Below are 8,947 nucleotides of genomic sequence, written 5' to 3'. Positions count from 1 at the left end.
ACCCTCCCGTAGCCCCCATTGGAGTTCATACATTCTGTCATTTGTGTTAAAGCCTATCTTGTAAATTTAGTGTCCTGAGATGTCCGTTGGTGCAAGTTCATCCACCAGGGTTTAGTCAGCCTATTTAGAATCTCTTCAAGAAGATCAGCTCTTCCTCACCCAGCAGTAATCAGCTGCCAATACCTATTCGACTAAGATTGGGGCTTGCTGTTCATTTCCACAGTTCGTGCTGGGTTTTTGTCTGCCTAAGTTTGCATGGGGTCTTGTGCATGCTGACACCATCGCTGTAGGTTTGTGTGAGAAGGGTCCCAGGCACGTGTAGGACTATTTCTGTATGGCCCTATACCTCCTCCCTGGCTGTTATAAGCTTTTTGCCCCCTCTTCTGCAAAGGTCTCTGAATCCTGGGTGGGTGGACCTCAATATATGAGTCCTGTCCAAGGACCCACACTCTGTAGACTCTTATTCTCTGCGTTTTGGCCATTTGTGGCCCTTTGTGTTCCTGACCCTCTGTTGCATGAGCGGGCTTCATTGATGAGAATTGAAAGATGCATTAGTGTTCTCTTCATCCCTTGGTCTATGTTCTGTGAGTCTTAGGTAGAGAGGTTGCATCCTAGATGTGCCACCTGGCTTGAGCAATTCACAGAGAACCTCTGTGTGTGACCAGTAGTGTAACTCTGTAATAATCTCTATCTATTGAAAAAGAAGCTACATTGATTGGGTGGTGACTGGGACACTTGCTTATAAGGATTTGGTGCTAGGACCCACAAATGAGGGAGAATATACGTCTTTCGTTTTTCTGAGTCTGTATTACTTCACTTAGTATAACAGATTCTAGATCCATCCATTCACCTGCAAATTTCATTACTTCATTGTTCTTTACTGCTGAGTAGAACTCCATTATGTAAATGTACCACATTTTCATTAACCACTCATCAGTTGAGGGGCACTTAGGTTGCTTCCACCTCTTAGCTATTGTGAAAAGAGCAGCAACAAGCATGGTTATACAAGTGTCTCTGCAATAAGAGTCCTTTGGGTATATACCAAGGAGTGGTATAACTGGGTCAAATGGTAGGTTCATTTGTAGTTTTTCAAGAGTTCTCCACACAGCTTTCCAGAGGGGTTGCACAAGTTTGCCATCCCACCAGCAGTGAATATATGTTTCCCCTTTCTCCACAACCTCGCCAGCATTTGGTATCATGTGTTCTCTTGATCTTAGTCAGTCTGACTGGGGTAAGATGAAATCTTAAGGTGGTTTTAATTTGCATTTCCCTAATTACTAACAATGTTGAATACTTTTTAAGATGTTTCTTACCCATCTTTATTGCTTCTTTTGAGAACTCTGTTTAGATTTTTTCCCCACTCTGTGGGTTTTTTCTTCACTTTCCTGATTGCTTCTCTTGCTCTACAGAAGCTTTTTAGTTTTATGAGGTCCCACTTCTTGATTGTTGACCTTAATGCCTGAGCAACTGCTGTTTGATTTAGAAAATCCTTTCCTACACCTATATCTTGTAGATTTCTGCCAATATTTACTTCTAATAGTTTCAGAGTTTCCAGTTTCACATTGAGGTCTTTGATCCATTTGGAGTCAGCTTTTGTACAAGGTGGAAGAGAAAGATATAGTTTCATTCTTCTACATGTGGAGATCCAGTTTTGCCAGCACCATTTGTTGAAGATGCTGTCTTTCCCCCCACTGTATGTTCTTGGCAACTTTGTCAAATATCAGGTGGCTGAAATTGCATCTACTTGGGTTTCGATCTTCAATTATGTTCCATTGATTTGTGTTATCTATTTTTGTGCTAGTACCCTGCTATTTTTAGGACTATAGCTCTGTAGAGTAGTTTGAGATCTGGTATAGTAATCCCCTAGTATTGCTCTTTGTGCTCGGGGTTGCTTTGGCTATCCAGGGTCTTTTGTGCTTCCATAAGAATTTAAGGTTTTTTGGGGTTTTTTTTTCTAATTCTGTGAAGTATGTCCTGGGGATTTTGATTGGGATTGCATTGACTCTATATATTGCTTTTGGTAGGATGGTCACTTTCACAATATTAATTCTTCCAGTCCATGAGCGTGAGAGGTCCTTCCCTCTTCTGGTGTCTTCCTCAATGTCTTTCTTTAAAGATTTAAAATTTTTGTTGTAGAGATCTCTGATGTCTTTGGTCGGGTTTATTCCAAGATTTTTTTTTTTTTTGAGGCTATTGTGAACGGGAGGGTTTCCCTATACTCATTCTCTGATTGCTTGTTACTGGTATATAGAAAGGCTACTGATTTTTGTAAATTAATTTTGTAACCTGTCACTTTACTGAAAGTGTCGATCAGTTTTAGGAGTTTTCTGGTGGCATCTGCAAAAAGGGATAATTTGACCTCTTCTTTTCCAATTAGTACTCCTTTAATTTCCTTCTCTTGCCTTATTGCTCTAGGAAGAGTTTCAAGCACTATATTGAAAAGGACTGGAGACAGTGGACAGCCCTGTCTGGTTCCTGATTTGAATGGGAATGCTTCCAGTTTTTTTTCCATTTAGAATGATCTTGGGTGTGGGTTTGTTGTATACAGTTTTAATTATGTTGAGATATGTCCCCTCCAGTCCAATTCCCTTCAGAACTTTTATTGTAAATGTGTGTTGAATTTTGTTGAAAGGTTTTTTTCTGTATCTATTGAGATGACTATGTGGTTTTTGTCTTTGAGTCCATTTATATAATTTATGAGATTTATTGACTTGCATATATGGAACCACCCCTGCCTCTCTGGAGTATAGCCTACTTGATCATGGCAAATGATCTTTTCGATGTATGTCTGTAAGCAGCTTTCAAGCATTTTGTTGAGGATTTTCAGTTGCAATAATTTTTAAATTCTAGGACTCTTCAACTAACTCAGCCTCTCTGCTGTCCCTTGTTTGCTGATGGAAAGCAGATGTGGCATCCCCCTTTTGTTTGTGTTCAATTCTCTCTTAAATGCAAAGGAATCACATATTTCCGTTTCCAAAGTCTATGAGTTGACTGCTCCTTCTCCACTATTTCTCCACTCCTCTTCTGTTATGCAAAATCTGAATCTCAAGTCGCTGCCAGTGTGACTAAAGTGTGTTTATGGGCATGAGAAGAGATGAGGAATGACTTCATGGCTCCCATCTCCCCACCCTCCAGATGGCACTTTCTAAGCACAGGTACCAACATCCCCTCTTAGACACAGTTCTCTGTTTTGAATGAGCTCCATTTCCCTTAGCCATGGAAGATGAGGCTGGCTTCCTTCCTTCACTTGAGGATGTTGAGGAATTTTCAGACCTTCTTGATGAAATTAAAAATGCAGGATGGAGACAGACTTTCAGGCATTAACTACATCTCTGATTCAAATTATTTTATGAGACAGGGCGAAGGAACGGCCTGCTGACTTAGAGCTCTGATCGTTTTTGCATGAAATGACTACTGAGATTGTATTGAATGCTAGATTTCAGCTCTGTCTCTTACTCATACTGGATTTGTTCTGATGGTAAATAACAATGGGCTCGCATTATGTTCTAATATGTGAGGTTTTGCCTGGATTACGTATTCTACCCAATAAATTTTTATACGTTGTACTTTTAAAAAACATAAACGTAATTTTTAAATCCAAAAATGTGAATGTATTGTTATCCTTTTTATTCAATATGTCTATGAGATTCACCTACATGTATGTTTCAGTAGTTCTTTTCCTTATATTCCTGAGTAATACATCATTGTATAAACATGTGGTAATTTTTCCCCTTGTCTTGATGATAGAAGTTTGAGATATTTCCAGATTGAAGCTACCATGTATAATACTGCTGTATATTTGGTAGACATAAGCAATCATTGCTCATGGACTCAAGAGCAACCTCAACCCTTATTTTTAAATGTTTTAGTGTACAAAACAAGTTCCATTTTGACATTTTTGCATATACTTCATATACATATTGTTCTAGTTTGTTTCTCCATTGCTATGACAAAGCACTCTGACCAACTTGGGGAGGAAAGGGTTTATTTGACTTACATCTCCCAAGTCACAGTTTTTCAGGGAGCCCAAGGTAGAACTCAGGGCAGGAACCTGAGGCAGGAGCTGAAACCCAGGCCATGGAGGAATGCTCCTTACTGGCTTGTTCCCCTGGCCCCTGCTCAGCCTGTCTTCAGAGGTCAAAAGAGGATATCGGATATCCTATAACTGGAGGTAGAAGCATGAGGACTGCCACAAATTCAAGGTAAGCCTGAGCTAGTGAGTTCCAGGATAACCTAGGGTATAAGACCCTATCTCAGAAACACATACAACCCCCCATGTATTGTATTACCTTAGTTTTGCGAACCAGATGGTTAATGAGCTAAAACTGAGCTAAAACCAAGATATCATAATGACTACGTTTCTTCTGGAGGGCAGAGCACTTTTCCTTGACTTTCAGTTTGTAGAGGCCACTGGCCTTCATTGGCTCCTGCTCCATCTTTAAAGCCAGCTGCATAGCATCTTTAAACTCTGACTTGCCCTCTTCCACCTCTTATGGAGCCTTGTGGTTACACTGGTACCATCTGGATAATGCAGCATTATCTCTATCTCAGAACCCTTACCCTAACCACATTCTAAATCTAGGTTTTTTAAATTTTAATTTTTTTTTAGCCCTAGAGGTTGAACCTAGGGCATTATGCATGCTACACAAGCACTCTGCCACTGAACTATATATCCTGAGCCCATTTTATTAACATTTTTAGGTGAGCATACAAAGAAATGGGCTTCATGATGGCATTTTTATACACGTGGTTATATTTTGTTCTTACTCATTCCTCTCCCGCAATATCCTCCCCGTGTACCTTGCCACCCATCTGGCTGGTCCCCTTCCCTCAGACAGTACCCTTCTGTGTAATGAAAAGCTCCCACTAAATTTTTCAGGCTGGCCTAGCACTCACTCTGAAGCCAAGACTTGTCTAGATTTTATGATCTTTCTGCCCAAGCCTCCAGAGCAATTGGGATTATAGACCTGTGTCATTATGCCAGGCTCCTTTTTGTTTGGCTTGTTTTTCTTTTGTCTTGTTTTTTTTTTTTTTTAGAAGAAGCATTTCATTGCAGCTTTAACATACTCAATAACAGTTTCCAGAGCAAAGATACATCTCTTTCAAATTGGCTTGTTTTTTGAGACAGTAACACAGGCTGTCTCAAATCCCCTTCATAACTCATATCCTGACTCTAATATCCAAAAAATTCTAATGTTTAGGAAATTAATGTTTAAAGGACATTTAAACATTTGGAAGACAAGCTGCCGAAGAATTGTTGTGCGAATTTAAAAGTATATATGATAACTTATTTTTCCTTCCAAATGCTGGCTTGCCAAGAAAGGAACTGTTAATTGAGAATTTCATGACTAGAAAAGTATAAAAAGTGGATATGTGTCTGGGTTTCTTCATCTGCAAAATGAGGATAGCTAACTATAGAATTTACATGCCTTATAAATTCTAAAGTATATGTGTATATACACATATACTACCTGTCTTCATTTCACCCCGCACCCTCCACTGCTTTCTTTACCAAGACCCAAGATGGTTTTCCTGTCCTTTATTGGCAGTGCAGTAAGGGTTGCAGGAGGTAAGAGAAGCCAGGACTACAATCTCAGCACTGGGGAGGCTGCAGGAGGACTATCCTGAAGTCAAGGCAATCCTAGTTTACACAGCTTCTAAGCCTAGGAGTATCATGGGGATAATGCAGGGCCCATAACCACACCAGAAAAAAATGGCATGAAACTGCAGAAAAGGCAAATAGGTCTGTCTTGTCTATCACACCTGTAACTGTAAGACTTATTTGGTGGTCTTTGTTTTGGTTGTTGTTATTTACGATTATGCCCCACTAAAATGGGGATAGTTAAAGTCCTCTCTCCAATGGAACTTAAGTGATTATGAAATGCGATCAAGGACAGAGAGGTGGCCTATCGAATAGAAATTACAGTGAAGTACCACAAAGAAAGACCGCGTCATACACAGTGAAGTTTTCCTAAATTTTATTGGCACTGAAATAGAACATAGATCGAGCATCAACCCCTCCAAAACAATTATTTTAAAAAACAAAAATACACAAAAAAACCTGAATATAAAATCTAACCTTTCTCCCAAGCCTCCGTGGGAGTGGGTTATTGCCCTTAATGCAGCTAGACTGCCCCACAATTCCAGGTTTGAATTTAGTCAATATAGGGCAGCTCACTAAGTGTCAAGATAATTCACAGCAATGCAAACAAGACTCCCCAAGGTTAAATAGGAGGGGCATGAACTGAGGGAGGCTCTGGGTAGGGGTACTGCATGGAACAACATGATTAGCCTCTTGGGGACTGAACCCTGGGGAGAAGGCAAACAGGAACAATAAAACCAAATACTAAGTACTTTAAAAATTGATTGTATGACCTATAGTGACAGATAACCACTAATACTGAAATCTTCTTATATTAAAGTTTTTGGCAAAATATCCTTTTATAATATAGTTTATGCTTCCCAGATGTGGCGGTGGTAAAAGAACAAAGCCAAAACGATCCTGTCCCAAGACTAATATTTCTAATAGTGCATTAGCTAAAAAGGTAGAAATCAATATTGAGTTAGCTATCACTAAAATATATAATACTGGTAAAAATGAAAAGAGCACACATGTGACAAAAAAGAAGCAGCTGTTCCAGAGGAAAGAAAGGTGTGGGGTGTGAAAGGGACCAGGGCAGAATCACCAGCAGCTCTCCTGCTCCAAAGAAAATCACAGCTGGTGACGAGACCTGGATTAGAGGTTTGTCAGAAGCAGTGCCCAGTCACCACCTCGGACTGGATATGATGGGAAAGGATTATTGGGCACCTGAGAGGGCTGAGTGAACTGGGGGACCGGAGGCAACAGCTATTGTTGCTCATCAGATCGGGTATTTGTGAAGCAGGAGCAGTGGCCCAATTGACTCTAGGGAAAGGAGCCTAGAACCCTTGGTAGGGAAAAATACTGAGGCCAGGTATGAACATTTCCTCCCTTTGACAAGAGCTTTAGATGCAACTGGCTAAGTACCGGGGGTGCTCATCCTTACTATTCTAGCTGGAGATTTGGAGATTGGAGGGGGCAGGGGCAGATTCACAAAGGGAACCTGGAACCTGGATTAACAAGGGTAGCTCTGCCCATAGATCTCACTTGAGAGAAGGAAGGCTCTTGGGAAGCACAGAGGCAAGATTTTTAAATCCAATTTACCCAAACAGAAAGGCCCATGGCCTTCTATTCCAAGATGTTAGTGAAGCCTCTTGAAGGCACTTGTCTCCTCCATCCCTCTGTGGGGAGAAGCTGGGTCCCTAAACTGAGGGACAAGGCTTATTAGGGCTGAATTTGTAACAGGCCCAATCTAGGAGGTAGAAACAAGAATGATTAAACATCTCTTTATCCTCCAATCATTACAAAGCCTAAATAACACTTAAAAGGGATAGACACTGAGAGGCTAAATCCTAGCTCAGTTGACATACTAGAGTATACAGCCAGTGCCCTGCTTCTTTCCCTGTATCACATGCTATCCCACTTTGCAAATCACAGGACTTGAAAGAGGAAGACAGAAGAGGGAAGCTAGCTTTCAACCTACACCACACTTGAGTTCTATTGGACAATGGTAAGTGTGGGGTGCTTGTCAAATCAAGTGGAATGAGCCTCTGAGCTGGGGAAGTGGTCTATTCCAGCAAGCTAGATAAAATGGGACAAAGAAGGGAAAGGAGATTCCATTGGCACCATGGTGGGGCATGTGTCCGCCCAGGGATGTGAATGGGGAGGCTGAAGGGCTAAATTTGGTCCCATGGCTATACTGAATGTTTGGCATGGAGCCAAGGCTGCTCTAGTTAGTGGCTCTAGCGCAGTGTTAGTTAGGCAATAGTATAGGAGTGTGGGGACAAGGAAGGAGGAGGGGTCCCTAGAGCTGAGTGCCCACTACATGGACTCAAACTCATCAATGCGTTGTTTGGTATTGCCCTGCCGGATCTGACGCAGGGTCTTATATTTGTCTCGGCCCAGTCGCATGTTCTCAGCATGGATCATGTCATTGGCGGTCTTCTTGGACTCATCACGGGCATTGGCCAGCTCTGAAGTGAGGGCCTGCAGGGATGCAAGAGGAGTCAGGAGTCAATGGCATCCTCTCATTTCAATCCCACTTCTTTGATCAGCTTTTTCTTCTTTTCTGTTACTTTTTCTACTTCCCCTTCCCATCCATATAATCCCTATGCACCCGGACACACACACACACACACACACACACACACACACACACACACACAAACACGCACTGAGAAGACCTATTAATGATGGGAATCCCAAAGATTTAGGTAGGAATTTGGTTAGCTGTATAATTTCCGAATCTAAGAGTTGAATGCAGTAGGAAGTAAGATAGAGAGAAAATCTACAAAAGGGAAGAGGTATCTAGGGTTTGATTAATAAGTAAGGTTGTCTTCCCTTCAAGTTTCATTTGGAATAATCTCAGAGTTCCATATAGCACTGAGATAGGCTCTTGCACCTGTCCCCTGGATCTAGGACAGGTCATAGCAGTCTCTGTGTCACTCTGGCACTGCCTGGATACCTTCAGATGCTTCTGCACGCGCTCATTCTTTTCTGCCTCAGTGGTACGTTCCTCCTCGCTACGGTCCTTGGCCATGGCATCAGCACGCAGCTCAGCACTGGCCACCGCCCCATTCTCATCCTGCTCATCCTGTTCGTTCTCAGCAGGCTCTGCCACATGAGGTGTACTCATGGCAGTTTTCAGCTCAGCACGGGTCTTCTCCAGGTCTTCCTGTACCATTTGGGCCTGTTCAGTGACAGAAAGAGGATTGGCAGTCATTACCAGGTAACCTATGGCAACCTATTCATACCTAGAAAGACATGTCTATTGAGAGGCAAATACCACATGACTTTATTGGCTTGATCTGAATTTCCTCAGTTGTAAAGTAGAAGCCATCCTATCAATTTCCCATAGGTATTGGAGAA

The 8,947-nt window shown here is 41.7% G+C and overlaps 1 protein-coding gene across 1 annotated transcript in view; it reads right to left on the bottom strand.

The window, feature by feature from the left end:
* Positions 1-5,961: 5,961 nt before the first annotated feature.
* Msn (moesin) overlaps positions 5,962-8,947 on the bottom strand; it is a 79,829-nt gene continuing 76,843 nt past the window's right edge. Inside the window, exons 12-13 of the mRNA XM_008844360.3 lie at positions 8,544-8,768; positions 5,962-8,065 (exon numbers count right to left, since the gene is read on the bottom strand). Of these exons, the coding sequence (XP_008842582.1) occupies positions 7,901-8,065; positions 8,544-8,768 (390 nt within the window). The 3' untranslated portion in view covers positions 5,962-7,900. The remainder of the gene's footprint in view (positions 8,066-8,543; positions 8,769-8,947) is intronic.

This window comes from Nannospalax galili, unplaced genomic scaffold (genome assembly GCF_000622305.1).
Source record: "Nannospalax galili isolate Female #2095 unplaced genomic scaffold, S.galili_v1.0 scaffold280, whole genome shotgun sequence".
Lineage (NCBI taxonomy): Eukaryota > Metazoa > Chordata > Mammalia > Rodentia > Spalacidae > Nannospalax > Nannospalax galili.
Note: the sequence above shows the minus strand (reverse complement) of the source record. Positions and strands in the feature narration are given on the sequence as shown.